General features: G+C 41.7%; 1 protein-coding gene across 4 annotated transcripts; it reads right to left on the bottom strand.

Annotated features, from left to right (window-relative positions):
* Positions 1-343: 343 nt before the first annotated feature.
* On the bottom strand, positions 344-16,826 carry LOC127244384 (probable E3 ubiquitin-protein ligase XBOS32). 4 transcript variants are annotated; one of them, XM_051264893.1, is made up of 11 exons: positions 16,028-16,826; positions 15,875-15,934; positions 15,724-15,795; positions 15,490-15,641; positions 15,247-15,407; positions 15,071-15,162; positions 14,923-14,969; positions 14,687-14,827; positions 14,513-14,616; positions 13,791-14,430; positions 344-2,099 (listed from the first exon to the last, which is right to left on the bottom strand). In XM_051264893.1, exons 1-10 carry the CDS (start codon positions 16,232-16,234, stop codon positions 13,898-13,900), a joined length of 1,569 nt encoding a protein of 522 aa, XP_051120850.1. In that variant the 5' UTR covers positions 16,235-16,826; the 3' UTR covers positions 344-2,099; positions 13,791-13,897. The 4 variants fall into 4 exon arrangements, with proteins under 4 accessions (XP_051120850.1, XP_051120848.1, XP_051120851.1 ...); XM_051264891.1 differs by having other exon boundaries at positions 344-1,952; positions 13,644-14,430; XM_051264894.1 differs by having other exon boundaries at positions 344-1,952; positions 13,644-14,430; positions 15,071-15,129; positions 16,028-16,825.
* Positions 16,827-18,411: the final 1,585 nt, after the last annotated feature.

Raw genomic sequence — 18,411 nt, forward strand, 5'->3', positions numbered from 1 at the left:
ATAAACAAACACCTCATATGCATATCTGAATTTATAAAATGCGAAGGAAATTAATTGATCAAATCCTAATCAGTACTTAGTACTTTAGAATCCCACACCATATTTTATCTGATTCCATTAAAAAAAAAAAAAAAAAATTCAAAAAGTTGAATTTATACAATAGTCAATAGAGACAGATACATATATGATTCTATAATCACATATCAACCAAAATAAAATAAATGAATTTAATTGTAGATACATTAATGCATATGTATGCCAATCTATTCGACCGGCCATCGTTATACACCAATCAATGATTAAATTAAACAATTGATTAATCAATATAGATACTAAAATCAGTGCAAGCATCGAGTGAAAGCAGACAATTTGTCTTAATTAAATTCCATTAATTAACTAGGTTTGATTAAATAATTAGATGATCTAATTAGGATACCAAAATATCTGTGCAGGAAGCAATGCATTGTCATTAATTGATATTTTCATTATACATCAATCACTCAAGGTAAAATTAAGCTCTAAACCGAATAGATATGGCAGCCATATGATGTGTAATTCTGGATAACAGTAGTAGTAGTAGTAGTAGGTAATTGTTAATATATATACATATTTAATATGCATCATCCTCTGTAATTCAATAACCAACTCCTAAAATTGAAAACAAATCATGACCAAAATTCGCACACCTATTGAAATGAACCCAACGCAACAATAACACGCAGGATTATATTCGCACAGCGGCGGATCTGATTTCGAATAATTTTTCTTATAAAATATTGAACACGGAAGACTCATATACCAATTGTTGCTAATTATCAGAAATTTAACCCAACCCTAAGTCGAAAATAATTGAGATAATAAAATAAAGCTAATAAATCTGACCTAATTCCATTAACTCTGTCGGATTCGGATATGCAAACTATTGAGATATTTGTATTCTTTAAACCTATGACGCAATACCTTATGAGAAAATCGCTAAGGTTTCTTCCGTTATCGATTGTTGATCTGGGATCACAATCATAATTTATATCCCTTATTATTAATTGGCTTCATCACCCAATTAAAAAGTTACCAGCTTAACCCAACTGATAACTTAAATAGTTACATTTAACCTACTATTAAATTTTTAAACATCCCCGTCATCTTAATTGCCTCCAAACTTGTAACATAACAAAACATAACATCAGCTAAGCATTCATTCTATTTCTAGCCTAGCCCACGCATACACACACTTGAGTTGTGAGAAATGGATTCATCATCGTGAGATCGTACTTGCAAATTTTCTTTACGTCATTTGATTTCATTTGCCACACAAGGTTCGTGAAGTGTAATTTGTCTTGCTGACTTAGATTGCAAACTGTTGATGAGTTTTTTCAACAATAAAAAGTAAAATCCGAAAATAGGAAATTATCTTCGAATTTGATATAATTAGTGTCTGAGATTAGGAATCTCTAAACACTGTACAGTACATAAGAAAATACTGGAAAATAAATGCTATAGACTGAAAATTAAATGATGATCCCCGAATCACTTTGCTGATGTTTGAAGATGATTGAAGATACCCTGCCAGTTGCAGATCTCAATCCTTTAATATTCTTCTGAAACAGTACCTGGAACCGTCGCCCAACGGTTACAACGCCTTCTCTCAACCGTCTGCTAATTCCTCTTTTGCTGACACGTGTTCTCAACCGTCTTATTACCCGCGTAGCCCAACCGACCAAGCTACTATTTTCACTCGCTCTCCGCAGCATCCGACCTCCACAACAACCGACTTGCTCATCCAACTGCGGATCAACCGACCTGCCTGTCTGACCGTAGCCCTTCCGACTTGTTTATCTGACAACGGACCTCCGGACTCGCGAATTATCCGACTTGTGAACCGTCCGACCTGCGGACCATCCGACTCGCGAATCATCCGACTTGTGAACCGTCCGACCTGCGGACCGTCTGACCTACGGACTTTCCGACCTGTGGACTCACCGACCCACCTATTTCCTCGGAAAAACGTCCAGTTCACCCGATTATCTTGAAATACCCCTTAAAAAGTCTAACAGACCCAATTACAGGCCCACATCTTCTTCTAACTTGGGATTTTTAACCTAATTATAAATTTCATACGTAACAACTTGCCCGCCGCCATCGGACTTTCAAACGCCATTCCTCAATCGCTGTTTGGAAGTTCGCAATCTATATATAACAATACCCCTTCCTGCAAAACCGCCTCTACAACTGCAACCACTTACTGCAACACCATATTTGCCACAAAACTCTTCACCTTCGCTGTTGGCTTTTGCTGTCTCTCAATCTCTGCAACTCCAAATCATGGCCAATCAATACATACCTGCACTTCCTTTCGACGGATCAGTTCCAGAAACAGCATTTGCTGCTACGAAAATGCTCACTCCTACCATTCGCCCATACTGCACCACTCCTGAAGATTCCAATCGGATGAGAGAAATCTTGGAAGCAAGCAACCTGATTACCACGCTATCCGTCTCTATAACAGTATCAAAACGCACCTGACAGATCCTAAAGACCCCTACCGCACCTGGTACAAAAGGGTAGCAGAACGTTTTCGAGATCATGGAAACGCCAACAAATCGATCAGGCAATACTGCTATCTACTCTCCCATGTCATTTACATGACAAAGTTCTTTTAGAAATGTCGGTGTTTTGGCACTCGGAGATGGGTGTCTTCCTCCTTCCCACAGCCCCCATCGGCCCCACGCTCATGGATGTGTCCATGATCGCCCATCTCCCAATTGTAGGTGAGGACCCTGTAATAGGAGCCCTAAATGGACAAGAGCCCAATGCAGACCACTTGGGCTGGTCTCTGACTGTCGTAAAGGAATGGGGCTGGACCAAATTTTTAACCGACCAACAGGGAGCAGCCGGGACTCCTTTGACCGACCGTGAGCATGTCGCCTTCCTACTCTTTTGGCTTTGTAGGTATGTCATAATTTCCCCTTCGAAATGTGTCCTTCTTTCTCATCTTGACTTGGCCATACATATAGCCTCAAGTCGTTTCTTTTCTCTCGGTACTCTCTTTCTTGCAAATCTGTTTGAAGGGCTATCCAGGGTTAGCACCCGCCTTACAGATAATGATGGCAAAAAATTAGATACTGCCGCATCGGGCTCTTTTTGGTTCCTGGAATTGTGGTTCCGTCTCTATTTCCCAGAAGCTTTCTAACTCGGTCATCCCCCTGTTGCTCCAACTCCTGACAAATATTTAGGAATAGCCCTTAACCGACTTTGTTTCGGTCGCAATAACCTTCAAGCATCCGACCCCATCATAACTGCCATTCTAGCCGATGACCGTAGTAATTCCTGATTTTACATGTACAGAAAGTATGTTGGTTACGCGTTTGACCTGTTTTGGCCATTCCCTGTATCATCACCCTTGTCCGAACCGGACTCGCTTCCTCATCCTACTTACTCCTTCGCTTGGGATGCTGCTCTTAAACCCAGGTCTTTGTTTGTCAGTAAGAAAATTGACAAGAAAGGCCACAAGGCGTTTTATACCTAAGTTATCAGTCTCAGTTTTTGGCACGCCAATTTGGATGCCAACAAGGTTTACCTAGCCCTATCGCCTATCCACATCTAATAATCCAAAGTCCGGACGGGAGAGTTATCCCTGAATTGATTTTTCCTTACATATCCCAATTAACCAATTACATAACTTCCAACTCCTATATTCCCTTCCGATCTTATCCAGACTCTGTTGAGTCCTTCTCGAATGGTGGTCGGTCACCTGGGCCTTAATTGCCCCTAACAAAGATCGCCTGCTGAGCATCCTCCTACCGCAGCCCTCTTTAATATTAGGGGCGGCCCCTTTGACCAACACCCGAAGAAAAACAGTCGCCCCAGGCACCGGATCGGGCCCCCCACAAAGAAAAAGACGAGTTTCTTAAATTCAAACTATCCCATTTCCTAAAGAAAATCAACAGACTTCAAAAGACCGCTCATCAGGTCGGGCGCCTGTAAAGACCCGACCTTGTCCAGGTATGTTCCTATAATCCTAACTTAATCTGATTTTTTCCTTAACATTTTATTAGTCACCATTCTTATATTTAGGTCCGACCCCGGCCAGGGCGACTGTCCAGGCTGCTTCAAACCCAAACAAATCACCAGAGTCACCAACCGACCAACTTCACGAACCTGAACCCCCGACCAAACGACGGACCTCAATGCAAGCGCCTTCACCAGCCGAACTGGCAACAACAAGGGCTTCATCTGACAGTGAGGCGACTGCCTCACAGATGGGTAGATTGCCTTATGTTACCTCAGATCCGTCTCTTCCGAACGCGGAGCCAATGGCCACGCCTGTATCTGCCTCTGCTGCAAACGCTTCGGGTGCGGCCGCCTCTGCTGCAGTCGCTCTCGAGGCGCCTGTCCCAACTAACAGAGATGTCTCTGGTGCGGTCGTCCGAATTGCTCCCGACGGACCTGCTGCAGCCGTCCTAGACGCATCCGACCAAAGAGCAGCCGACCTGAGAGTAGCTGACCTAAGGGCAGCCAACCTGAGGGCAGCCGACCCGAGGGCAGCAAACCCTCCTCCAGAAGTAGCTAGCGGGAAGAAGAACCCGCAGCTGTTCAACCGAGGGGTCTTCTACAAGAATTACAAGAAGTCCCCTCCTCTGAATCAGAGACCACTATCAACTTGGTAAAAACTCTAAATTCCTTTCTCCAAACTAAGAGCCAATATTCATCTGTTTCCATCATGCAGGGACCCCGATCAATACCACAGCGTCCATTTGAAGCAGCCGATGAATCGGCCATTGCAATACTAGTCGCCCCTCATTCCAGACCCACAACAACCCTGGCACCTTCTGCGACCACGATCTGCCCAGAAGCAAGTAAAGCTTTCACAAACTAAATCTCGATATTTGTGCTTCAGTTAATCTGAAATAAAAATCCTTTCTCCCAGGAATGTCTTGATCTAGCCCCTTTGTCAGCTGTTCCAATTCCGACAGACGTCCGAACTATAATTGCACAGGCTGTTGATCAACCTTTCTCCGACCTGGGATTAGACTTGCTAGACGGTCTTCTTCAAGCCATTGGTGGCCTTCTATTTCAAATTTCTTCAGAATCAGCTGCCGCCCCATTCTTCACCGGCTGATGGAGCGACTGTCCGAACTCCGAAATGACATCTTGTTTGCTCAACTTCTGACAACTGAAACGCCCTTGCCCAATTTGGATCAAATAAGTCTGGAGGCTTCCTTGACTAAAACCAAGGAATCAATTCAACAAGCGACTGGAAGACTCGAAGGCCCTCTAACGCCAAAACACAAATAGAAGAATCAATTTCAACAGAATGAAGCAGAATTGAGAGCACTTCATCAAGAAAAATCTGTCCTATAAGGCCAAAAAAGCGACCAGCAACGCCTGATTGAGTGGTACAAGAAAAATGAAGCCGACCTGGACCAAGAATTAAAGATTCACACCCGATCCCAACTTATAAGGCAATACCAGTCGGCTATTAACACCAGGCGACTCTCCAAGACAGAAGATAAATGGTCCCAGATTAAAATCTCTTTAGGGTCTCTTCTGTAAAATTTTGGAAACCTTGACTTCGTAAATAAACTTTTTCTCCTATTGTTAAGGATCACTTTCCAAAACTCCGACCCTCTAGGGAACAAATCAAACTCATTTCCTTTATAAATATTTGCAGTCCCTTGTCAAATAATGAACAAACTCTTAACCACAAATTGAAACTTGAGCACGCCTGAAATATTTATTAAAATTCCACACAATCGTCCTCATGTTCCTATAAACAATTGGCAAGGCGTTATTCAACCCTTCTTCGTGGGTAATCATCCAGTTTGAGGCCATGCCTAGGACTTGTTATGCATACTTAAACAATTTGATTTCAAATTCAGATTTTCCCAACGAGGCAGAAAAACCATTTATCGTGTTATTCGCCTGATGGAAAACGTGCTAAAAGGATATGAGACTCTTCGGGATATACAAAATCGCCTTCTTGACATTGATCATCATATGGATTTGATTGAACACCACGTGACAGCCATACTCCCAGACCTTGGCTGGGATCATACATTCTCCAATCAACGCGCAGCCTTTTCGAGATTACGCACCCTTGTTGATCGTGAGCGTCAAGCGGTGATAGACATGAAAGCTCGCACTGACTATGATCTAGAAAAGATGCAAGATCAATGGGAAAAGTACCGACCCAACTTAGAAGACCTTGTTGACGAAGAACCAGAATTAATCCCTAATCACTAGAATGAAGATTCTGACTCAGAAGAGAGGAATTCTCTGCATGACTCAACATCTGATAATGAATGAACCCCTTTTTGGGTCCGAACCCTTAGTAATCGGGTTCTGAATAAAATTATTATTTCATGCGTTCTTGTTATCTGAAAAGGCAGGAAAATACCTCTTCACATATTTAGCATTAATACAATCATGTACCCTTTTACCTTCTTGATTTATAATAATAAAGGCACCATTTCCGATCTCCTTTTGAACTATAAATGGTCCTTCCCAATTCGGAGACCACTTCCCTAATTGGTCAATCTTCTTATATGTAGGAAGGATAGTTTTCCAAACCAGGTCTCCTTCTTGAAACGTTCTATAAAAAACTTTCCTTCCATAAGTCTTAACCTTGATCTCACTCTGCTTTACAATCTGATCAATTGCATGGAGTCGATTGACATCCAAACTTTTCAATTGCTGCAACATAATTTGTTGATATTCCTCAGTAAACTCATCAGTAGTAAGGTTTGTATGTTCAGATGACACTTGAATTTCGGCTGACAACACAACATCTTGTCCAAAGGTGAGCTGATATGGTGAAAACCCTGTGGTAGAATTTCTGTTATTCCTATACGCCCATAAGGCTCGAGATAACAACAAATGTCATTTTCTTGGGTTCCCTTCAATCGTTTTCTTTATAATCCCAATAATAATCTTATTAGCTGTCTCAGTCTGCCCATTAGCTTGGGGATAATAAGGCGAAGAATGGTTCAGATGAATACCAAACTCTGCCAAGAAGCTTAAAAACTTCTCCCCAGTAAAGACCAAACCTTGGTCGGTTGTTATTGAATGAGGAATACCATACCTATATATGATTTGACTCAGCACAAAATCTATCACCTCTTTTTGATCCATATTTTTCAAAGCAACCACCCTCGACCCATTTGGTAAAATAATCTGTTGCAACCAAAATGAAGCAATGATTTTTAGATGATGGAGGATGAATTTTACCAATGATATCCATAGCCCAAGATTTAAAGGGCCATGGTTTTACCATAGCCTGCAATTCAGTGACTGACAAATGATTCAACTGTCCATATTTCTGACACTCTTGGCAACCTTTAGCGAATTGTATACAATCTTAAAAAATCTTTGGCCAAAAGAAACCCAAACGATGAATAGCCCATCTCATATTCAAACCTGCCCGATGAGCTCCACAAATTCCTCCGTGTACTTCTGTCATCATCTCCAAAGCCTGTTTGGACCCCAAGCATTTCAAAAGTAATCCTTCGAACGTCCTTTTTGTATAATACTCATTCTATCAACTGGAATCGCAAAGCTTTCAGCCGTATTCCAATCGGTACATTCGCTCCTGGATTTTGTAGATACATGATAATTTCTGTTCTCCAGTCGGCTCCAGCTTCTGCTTCAGAGCTGCCCTCTGCACATATATCTTTTGGGGTTCCTTTACAAGCTTTTTGAGCTAACTCATCTGCAAATTGGTTTTCTTTCCTAGGGATGAACTCAATTATCACTTCGGAGATTTTTTATAGTAACCGACCTACAATATCCCTGTATCTGAGTAGATGGGGATAATTGCAAACATATTCTTTGTTTACTTGGTTGATTACCAATTGATAATCCCCTTTTATGATCACGGACTGAACGTTCCTGGCTATCAAGGCTTTCAATCCCAAGATTAAAGCTTCATACTCTACCAAATTATGGGTCATGGCTTCTAATTGCAACTGCAATTTGATCCTTTGACCATCCGGTCCTTCCAACAAAACACCCGCACCCGATCTGTTTCTTGAAGTAGAACCATAAAAAAACATTAACCAATTTTGGATACTTACATAATACACGTATCGGGTTGGTTCCTGCTCATAACCTACAAAGTCTGCCAAAAAATCTGCTATTGCTTGGCCTTTCACCGCCCTTAAGGGAGAATGACATAAATCAAAAGGAGCCAATTTAATGGCCCACTTCATAAGTCTGCCCTGCATAGTAGGTCATTGCAAAATTAACTTGATGAGATCAATCCTTAAAATAACCTCAATTCTCCTGGGCAACATATAATGCTAAAGTTTGGTGCATGCAAAACACCAATGAATAACACATTTTTTCTGGCATAGTATAATTTAACTCTGGTCCTGTAAGAGTCTTACTCAAGTAATAAATTGCCCTTTCCTTTCCATCATCCCCATCTTGTGATAATAGGCAACTGACCACTTCATATGTATTTGCCAAATAAAGTTTGAGGGGCCGACCTTCTTTGGGGGGCATCAACACAGGTGGTTGAGCCAATAATTGCTTTATAGCTTCTAAAGTTGTCTGTTGATCTGGTCCCCACTCAAAAGCATTTCCTCCAGCCTTCAATAATTTAGTAATTGGTCTGACTTTGCCAGCAGCATTAGAAATGAACCGTCTGAGATAATTTACCTTCCCCAAAAGACTTTGTATTTCCTTAACCGTTTTGGGTGGTCGGCTGGCAAGGATTGCTTTGGCCTTATTGGCATCAATTTCTATTCCCCTCTCATGTACCAGAAATCCCAAGAAACTCCCGGCTGATATACCAAAAGCACATTTAGTCGGATTCATCTTCAACTTGTACCTCTTCATCCGCTTGAAAGCCTCTTTAAGATCTCTCAAGTGTTCCTCAAAACTGGAAGATTTGACGATGACGTCATCTACATATACCTCCATAGATTTACCAATAAGATCATGAAAGATCGAATTCATGGCCCTCTGATAAGTTGCCCCTGCATTCTTCAAACCAAAAGGCATAACCGTCCACTTATAAATACCTAAAGCTCCTGGACATTGGAATGCTGTCTTATGAATGTCTTTTTCTGCCAAAAAGATTCGGTTATATCCTGCATAACCATCCATCAAACTGAGAATTTTATGTCATGCTACTGAATCAATCAATATGTCAGCCATAGGCATCACATACTCATATTTAGGAGTGGTCATATTAAGATCCCTGAAATCAATGCATATCCTGATCTTACCATTCTTTTTAACCACTGGTACAATATTGGCCAACCAATCTGCATAACGGCAAGGCCGGATGAAACCTACTTTAAGAAGTTTCTGAATTTCCTCTTTGATCTGAGACATTAAATCAGGACTCATACGCCTTGGAGGTTGCTTGTAGGGCTTAAAACCTTTTTTAATAGGCAATCGACGCTCTATCAGACTTCGCTCTAGACTAGGCATTTCTGAATAGTCCCAAGCTAAACAATCAATATTGTTTTTTATAACTTCGAGCATCAATATTTGTTGCTCTTCAGACAAATAACCACTCATTTTAATTATTTTTGAAACCAGGTCGGTTCCTAAGTTAAATTTTAATAAAGGATCTTGTGCCGAAAAAACTGGTTCTGTTTTCTCTAATAAATCAGGCCAACGAAATTGTTCATCTTCTTGGAAATGACATCATGAATCTTTTTGATTTTTTCTACTTTTTTCAAAAGCTTATCTAAATAAAACTAATTAATAAGAACACTACAATCTTGTAAATTTGCACCTTCCATAAAAGATATATTATAAAGTAGGTTTGGCTTTCTCATGAGCCATACAGTAAAGTTGTTCTTTTTAAAAGAACATTGAATTATGGCTGATGAATTTAAAACCCTTCTTTGGGTATTCATTAGCCATAAACAACTGAGACATTGGGGGGTACATGACTGGAATAAAAAACTGATTCTTCAACTTGTTCTGATGCATCGAAAGAGTTGTCATTTGCTTCCATTTTGAAGACCTGATTGCCTTCCCAGAACATTAATCATTGATGCAGTGTTGATTGTACACATTGAGATGCATGAATCCAGTCTCGCCCTAGTAGGATTGAATATGAAGTATCCGCATCCACCACAAAGTAAACAGAAGAAATCTTTTTAGGACCGACTTCAATTGTAGCGACCATCATACCTTCTGGTCTGGTCAGCTGCCCTGTAAAGCTGGTCATCTCAAAATCTACTTGAGACAAATCGTGAATTCCCTTCCCTAACTTCTTAAGAGTCTTTAATGGCATCACATTGAAGACGGCTTCATTGTCTATAAAAACCTTCATGATTGGTTTCCCGCAAATATGAGCATTAACATACAGAGGCTTTAAATGAGACGCCATGCCTTCTGGAATGGGAGGGAAGACTATCGGGGGAACCTCTGACTGAAAATCAGGATCTGAAATCTTTTCCCATTCTGGCTCTTCTATAAAATCATCCACCAGACTTGCCCACAGGGGTTCTTCTTCAATCCAATTAATTCCTGTCATTCGGCAGGGAACTCGTGGCCCTAGTCGAGACTTGATAGACCTTTAATCTGTTTCCGAGGTAAGAATTTCTTCTATGATCTCACTTTCAGGTTGAACTGTCAGAGATTCCAAACGAAATTCCTTAATAGACGAATTAATGTTAATCCGTTCACAGTACTGACATCTGAAACCCTCAATTCTTTCATCTGATACTTCTTTACCCCTCTTTTGTATGGACCGACCTCCTTCATTGCAATAAAAAACGCCCTGCACGCACTTAGGCTGCCTTGAGGAGAAGACCTTTATGGACCGACCTCCCTCAGTATAACTAGCAGCGCCTCGGATGTCGTTCGGCTGCTTTGATAAGGCAACCCGTATGGACCGACCTCTTTCCGGATAAACGGTAGCCACTGGTACATCATTCGGCTGCTCAAATGAGACAACCCTTATGGACCGACCTCCCTCTGGATTATCAGCAGTGCCTCGGATGTCGTTCGGCTGCTTTGATGAAGAGACCTTATCCCTGTACCTCACAGCATACCTTCGCTTGGCATTACGAATTTGAGTACGATTCATACCCGAAAAACGAGGATCCACATCGACTGGTAAAGATTTTTTATTTCGAGCCCATTTGCTCCCGACCAAGCCAGTCCTTCTAATCGGGTGGTCTCAAACCAAAACTTGCTCCTTTAACTACACATTAAAAGAACCATCTTGATTGTCTTATTTTTCGGCCACTGTTTTTTCACAAACCTTGAGTTTCTCTTCTGGTCGGCCACTGTTTGATGGGTTTCATTTTCCCAATCTAGGACTTGCTTGTATATTAACCATTGCTGTGGTTACTTTTGGAAAAGGTTGTTGCTCTACACCCAAAGTGATATATTTGAGCCGACCTGCCTTAATGGCCTTTTGGATCTCATTTCGAAAATGAGTGCATTGACTTGTATTGTGTGTGAAAGAGTTATGCCACTTACAATATGGTCTTCCTTTGATTTCTTCCTTAGTAGCTAACCTTTGCCCTTTTGGAATTCGAATCTGGCCATCAGTTAGCAAAATATCAAAAATTTCATCTGCCTTTGAACTGTCAAATGTGGGTTGCTCTCTTCCTTCAGTTCCTGGCACTGACTTTAATTTAGAGCACACATAAGGCTTTCCTAAAATGATTTCGGCCGCCATTTCTTCTGTCTAATCAAAATCAAAGTCGTATGCTTCTGTTTCCATACTCGTCATATGTTGAACTTTATTACGCCTGAAATTCCGACCCTTTTCTCTGAAAAGAGACTTTAAACGTCTATCCTTGGCAGTGAGACTTGCCAAATCTTCCACATCATGAGCAGTGAGTGCCTCTCTTAGGCGGCCATGCATATTTCTAACCACTAAATTGGTCATTTCTTTTTCATTGATTACAGTAGGATAACGTCCTTTCATCAATCGCACCCTTTCAATAAACTATGAAGCTGACCCTTCTGGATATTGCTTCAATTCCAATAAATCGGTAAGAGAAACAGTTGGTAAAGGATTGAAGAATCTAGCATGGAACGCCATTTCCAAACCTTCCCAAGTTTGTATTTGCCCAGGTGGCAGATTTACAAACCATGAAAAAGCTGTTCTGGTAAGAGATAACCCAAATAATTGCAGTTTGTAAAAAGGATTATTTCCAACTTCCCCCAACTGTGCTGTAAAGCAACCCACATGCTCTATGGTGGAGGATCCGTCTTCCCCTGAAAAAGCGTGGAAATCAGGTGGTCGATAATTCCTTGGAAGCGGATAGTCGTTAATGATCCTTTCGGGGAAAGGTATTTGATAAGCAGGGCGGTTGGCCATCTGAGGATTCAAACCGAAATGCACCCTCAACACTTGCGCAATCTCTTCAGGATCCACACGAGGGTTTTGATGATCAGGGATAAGGATAGGATCCTGAATATGTGCTCCTTGTCTCTCTTCCCTGACAATGTACGGCCGCGGATTGTCAACTCTTGGCCCCAAAGGAACATTATTAAGGAAAGTTAGAGGATTTTTTCCCCTATCTGTTCGGTTGAACATTGTGACACTTGGCAATGTACTGTCAACGTATGATGGCCCTGCGAAATTTGCTTGCATTCTTGATGGTGATATTTCTGGTGGTGTCTGAGTGGGTTGAAGAGTAACCCTTGATAAAGCTTGATCTAACATGTTCTGCATGAGATTCTGTTGCTCCCGCAACATGTTCTGCATAGCCAAAGTTTGCTAATTGTTCAATTGTTGAATATAAGACAACCAATCGGTAGGTGGTTGGGGATTCTCCCTTGGATTTGGCATGACAGATGGTGAAATATTTTCTCCTACCGGTGCTGAAGAAGATTGAGGTTGTGAGCCTGACATATTGATCTTTCTGATGATTCGGCCGGACCTCAGTCGTATGAAATTCTCTGTTGATGTAGGATCAGCAATCTTGCCTTTCTCCCACTGTGGTCGCCAATTTGTTGATGGGTTTTTTCAACAATAAAAAGTAAAATCCGAAAATAGGAAATTATCTTCGAATTTGATATAATCAGCACCTGAGATTAGGAATCTCTAAACACTGTACGGTACATAAGAAAATACTAGAAAGTAAATGCTATAGACTGAAAATTAAATGATGATCCCCGAATCACTTTGCTGATGTTTGAAGATGATTGAAGATACCCTGCCAGTTGCAGATCTTAATCCTTAAATATTCCTCTGAAACAGTACCTGGAACCGTCGCCCGAACGGTTACAACGCCTTCTCTCAATCATCTGCTAATTCCTCTTTTGCTGACACGTGTTCTCAACTGTCTTGTTACCCGCGTAGCCCAACAGACCAAGCTACTATTCTCAATCGCTCTCCGCAGCATCCGACCTCCACAACAACCGACTTGCTCATCCAACTGCGGATCAACCGACCTGCCTGTCCGACCGCAGCCCTCCCGACTTGTTTATCCGACCACGGACCTCCCGACTTACTTATCCGACCGCGAACCAACCGACCTATTTGTCCGACCGCAAACCAACCGACCTGTTTGTCCGACCGCAAATCTTCCGACTACGGACCTTCCGACTTACTTATCCGACCGCAAACCATCCGACTCGCGAATCATCCGACTTGTGAACCATCCGACCTGCGGACCATCAGACTCGCGAATCATCCGACTTGTGAACCGTCCGACCTGCGGACTTTCCGACCTGTGGACTCACCGACCCACCTATTTCCTCGAAAAAACGTCCAGTTCATCCGATTATCTTGAAATACCCCTTAAAAAGTCTAACAGACCCAATTACAGGCCCACATCTTCTTCTAACTTGAGCTTTTTAACCTAATTATAAATTTCATACGTAACACAAACTATTAGATTCGATTGAAAATGTGATTCCGAATTCCATGTCATAAAAATAATAAATGACAAACTGGTGTAGTGTCATGTCAACGATTAGGCATGGACTGAGTCAACGAACACAGCCATCTCCGGCAGTCGTTCTGCGACACGGAGCGCCTAAATCTCGACGAACTGGAGGGGCACTCAACCAGCTGACTCCTCAGGCTGTGATCTGTCTTCCGACGAACAAGACAAGCTGGACTGATCATGTCCGAAGCTCCCATGCAAAGGCCTGTGCTGCCGAGTTTCATCGAAGGAAACCTTTTGCAGCTAAGTGACCGAAATGAAGAAGAACCAATTAGCGGCGGGGAGAATCGAAAATCCCGCTTGCAACTCTGCATTGTTTCGGAAGAGTTCAGATGTGGTGCGGCGCAATTGCAGAAGGGCAATGATAGGCTTGTCCTTGCAATTTCTTTGATTTCCGGTGAGCTAATTGTTCCTGACAATTCGACGAAACCAACTATGCCATTACGGCATAGGGGGCAGGGGATTGACCCCGGTGGCCCATCAGCCACAGTCGACGAGGTGTTAGTAGAGCACAGATAGAGCGCGCAATGGGTGCAGAACTCGTGGGAACATCCTGCACGTCGCGCATGATTGTGATCTGATCATCATCATCGTGTATTAATTATTTTGAATTGATCCAAGGAAGAAATGCATACCTTGAGCAGCAACCGTGCACTTGCGTTCTAAGCAAACTACACATGGATCCAAGCACGTCGAGGATGAGTTGTCGCTTCGCCATCCGCCTCTCCAACCTCGGCGTCTGAAATGCCACTTAGCAGTTTCAGTTTTTCATACATGAAAATGACAACATGAGGTAGTAGCTAGTTTACCTAGCGATTTCGATGATGCTCATGAGAGGAAGACACAAAAATGGCGACGGACTCATTTTCGGTTGGCTTCTTGGCTGTCGACTTAGAATGTCTTCGAGGAAGTCTCTGTTCCACGAACGAGCAACCATCAAGGGAGTCATCCTACGGACCACAATTATTCCATACAGTATGAAACTTCAAAACTTATATATAATCTATGTTCTACGAAAACTTAAATCAGACAGTCCGTCGCATACCCGTTGGTGTTCTGAGCAGTGAGACTGGCACCCTTGGCAATCAGTAGCTGGAAATGCCCGGACCAAAAGATCACACCCATCAAATTTCTATATATACTTTGAACATCAAACATGTTTGGCTTGGCACCAGATAATTAAGCAAGCTGACCTGACAACATTGTGCGCTGCCTCCGCACGCAGCGTAATGGAGTGGAGTGCTTCCAGCGCCTGTCGTGTCGTGTCGGGAGATCAGAAACCAAACTTTGTCACGTCAATGTATGTATGTATGTGTGTGTTCAATTGAATAGCAAAATATCATCGATCCATCTGTGTACCTGTACCTACCTACTAAGTCGATTGTGGATCCGTCATCAACCGTTGCCTCATGTACCGATGCACCTAAATTCAGGAGGAGCAGAATGGTTTCAGCGTGCCCGTTGAGGGCAGCCATATGCAGGGCCGAGACGCCGCCATCAGCAGGCTTATTGATTACTTCATAGAGCGCACTGTCAGATCACAACTACCAATAATGAAATCGAAACAAATCTATAATTTCAAGGAAATTATTTCAACATTAACTAATAATACCCTTCATCATTATTTTCGGACAACAAAGTGCAGAGATCGGAGATGCTGCTGGGGACGTAATCAGCGAGGAGAAGGCGGACGCATCGAGTGTGGCCATTCAAAGCGGCTAAGTGTAGCGCAGTTCCTCCGTTGAGATAATCAGCCCTGTGTATCTGAAACAGCAGCAGTGTCGTAATTAACTTATGATCATAAACTACTACTTACGGATGAGAAATCGCACGAAACCAACCATACATTGGCTTTGAATATAATTAGAGTCTGGACAACCTCCCAATGGCCATATTGACAAGCTTGCATCAAAGCAGTCTGATGTTATATCAACGAGCAACAGTTATATATGGAATTCCAAGGAACAACCAAGGCATACATAATATATAAAGGAAACCTGTCCGCGGTAGTTCCTGAGATTGATATCGATGCTGGACTCAATCAAGAGTGACACAATCTGCAGCCAAACAAATCAGTCAAAGACATGTAATGCAAGCCTAATCGAAGCAAGTTATATATATATATATATATGTAGACATATAATATAAACCTCGTGGTGGCCCTGAGCTGCAGAATAGTGCAGAGGCGAATTCCGAACGCCGAAGGTGGAGTAACGAGCGAGACGAGGATTGTACTCCAATAAAGCCTTGGCTTCTTGAAGATCGCCGTCTCTTGCGGCGGAGACCAGACGCTCCCCGGACGCAGAGCATCCAAAAGAATTGCCCATCAGAATCAGATTGAAGAAACTCGTTTTCATTACAAGCAATCATGAAACGATCAGCAACAACAATGAGGGGAGGGGCAGTTGTTGTAGGCCAAGAATGTTAAATCAGAAAGAAAAGCATCTTTCGGATCAACTGAGGAATCCCACCAACACAACCTATTTTCTTTGCATGCTTTTTTTCCACCTAAACAGTAACCAACTCAGAACCAATCTTTACCTGCTCTATCATCAATACATTCTCCATCACCAACAGTCAGTTGTAACTACAAGGATGGATCACACTACACTACACTACTCTGCCCTGATTGATCAGTCAGTCAATGCCTTGCCTTGTGAATTCACCAAAAGGGCAAAAGAATAGACTCAGACTCTGTCTTTGCAAGTACCACTTGATCATTATCAGGGGCCCAGATGAAATAACAAAAGCTTTCTTGATTAAGACAGGTAGTTGCTAAATGACTTAGTCAGGCCCTAATGGCAATGGCTGGCTAGTAAAGCCACAGAGGCAAAAAGTAGACATCATCGTATCTTTGTTACAGAATATCCAAGGAATGGAATAGCAAGAAAACTGATAAATTTTCATCTCTCAAAGTCACCCCCAAATTAAACTTCACCAAAAGATGAAGATGAAGCAGCACCCAAGTATCAAATCAAACCCTAATTAAATCCAAGAGAATCAATCAAATTCATTTAATGTAAAGCACAAACTCAACCACCCCACAAAACTTAATTTTTAATTGTTTCATTCGTTGCCTCGAATTTTATTTATTTATCCGAAACGGCCACGATAACAATTAATTAAGAAATATAGGAGTATTAAAGAGAGACAATGACCCCCCAAATCCCTATGCATCCCCTTTCCTTTCATGGCGGACAATTAATTATGTGAAAGATGTGGTTGGAATGAGGTGTAATGCCGAACGTTTGGATTAAAGTAAAAGAGTAATGATAATTAGGGCAGGCAGGCAAGCAAAGGCGATTGTTTGTTTGAGAAAGACGTGGGGTGGGATATATAAAAGAAAGGGAGTGGGACAGCAACAGTGACAGCGAATATTGCATTGCGGCAACCTCTTTCTTTCTCAAGTGCAGTTCAGTGCAGTGCAGGAGGAACAGCAACAGGAATAATAGCTGTGATGTGGATAGTGGTGGCAATTGGGACTTTTTGTTGGAAATCGGTCAAATTTTATAGTTGGGTTCTAATTAATGTTGTTTCTATTCTTCCTTCCTACTGTGTCCTCTTGTCTCGCCCACAGCAGCTTAACTAACAGAATAAATTAAGGGTGTATTTTGTTTTGGGGTTTGGATTTTGAGTTGAGATTTGAATAGTAAAAATTTTGAATTTGAATAGTTGTATGATGTGATATAAATAGGTGTTGATGTGATATTTTGAATGTAAAATCAATTTTTAGTATAATATAAAAAATAAAAAATAAGTGTTTGATTTGATGTTTTTGGAGGAAAAATGAGATGAATAGTATAAATCCAATCCAATCCCCCAAACAAACACACCCTAATGTGTTTACTTGCATATCCAATTTTTTATTATCTTATTACGCAAAAATTTTATTTTACATTCAAAACATCAAATCAATATATATTTATATCACATTGTTGATGTATTTTTTCAACAAACAAAAAGTAAAATTCAAAAATATGGAAAATATCTTTAAACTTGATTAATTAGCGTATGAGAATAGGAATCTCTAAACACTATACGGTACATAAAAGGAAATAACTGGAAATTAAATGCTGAAAATTTAAAGTGGTGATCCCCGAATCTGACTTTGCTTTGTTGAAGTTGATTGAAGATAATTTCTCCAGAAAAAACCAAATCCTTAATACTCCTTGAGAAACGGTACTGGAAACCGTCGCCCGAACGGTTACAACGTCTCTTTTTCAACCGTCTGTTAACCCTTCTCCTGTTGACACGTGCCCTCAACCGACCAAAGTATCATTCTAACCTACTCTCAACAATATCCGCCTCTTTGGACCGACTGCAAACCTTCCGCCCTTTTGGCCCGAACACAACTCTTCCACCTTATTGGTCCGACTACCAACCTCCCAACTTACAGACCACCCGACTTGCTTGGTCCAGTCGCAGACCTCCCGACCTAAAGACCATCCGACTCACTGGTCTAGCCGCAGACCTCCCGACCTAAAGACCATCCAACTTACTGGTCCAGCCGCAGACCTCCCGACTTAAAGACCAT

Source organism: Andrographis paniculata, unplaced genomic scaffold (genome assembly GCF_009805555.1).
Source record: "Andrographis paniculata isolate CXL003 unplaced genomic scaffold, ASM980555v1 Contig9END, whole genome shotgun sequence".
Lineage (NCBI taxonomy): Eukaryota > Viridiplantae > Streptophyta > Magnoliopsida > Lamiales > Acanthaceae > Andrographis > Andrographis paniculata.

Coding starts and splice junctions, on each gene's coding strand:
- LOC127244384 (XM_051264893.1), bottom strand. CDS start 16,234: ATGAAAACGAGTTTCTTCAATCTGATTCTGATGGGCAATTCTTTTGGA. Junction 15,935..16,027: donor CAGCTCAGGGCCACCACGAG/GTTTATATTATA, acceptor GTTTGGCTGCAG/ATTGTGTCACTCTTGATTGA. Junction 14,970..15,070: donor GCAGCGCACAATGTTGTCAG/GTCAGCTTGCTT, acceptor GGGCATTTCCAG/CTACTGATTGCCAAGGGTGC.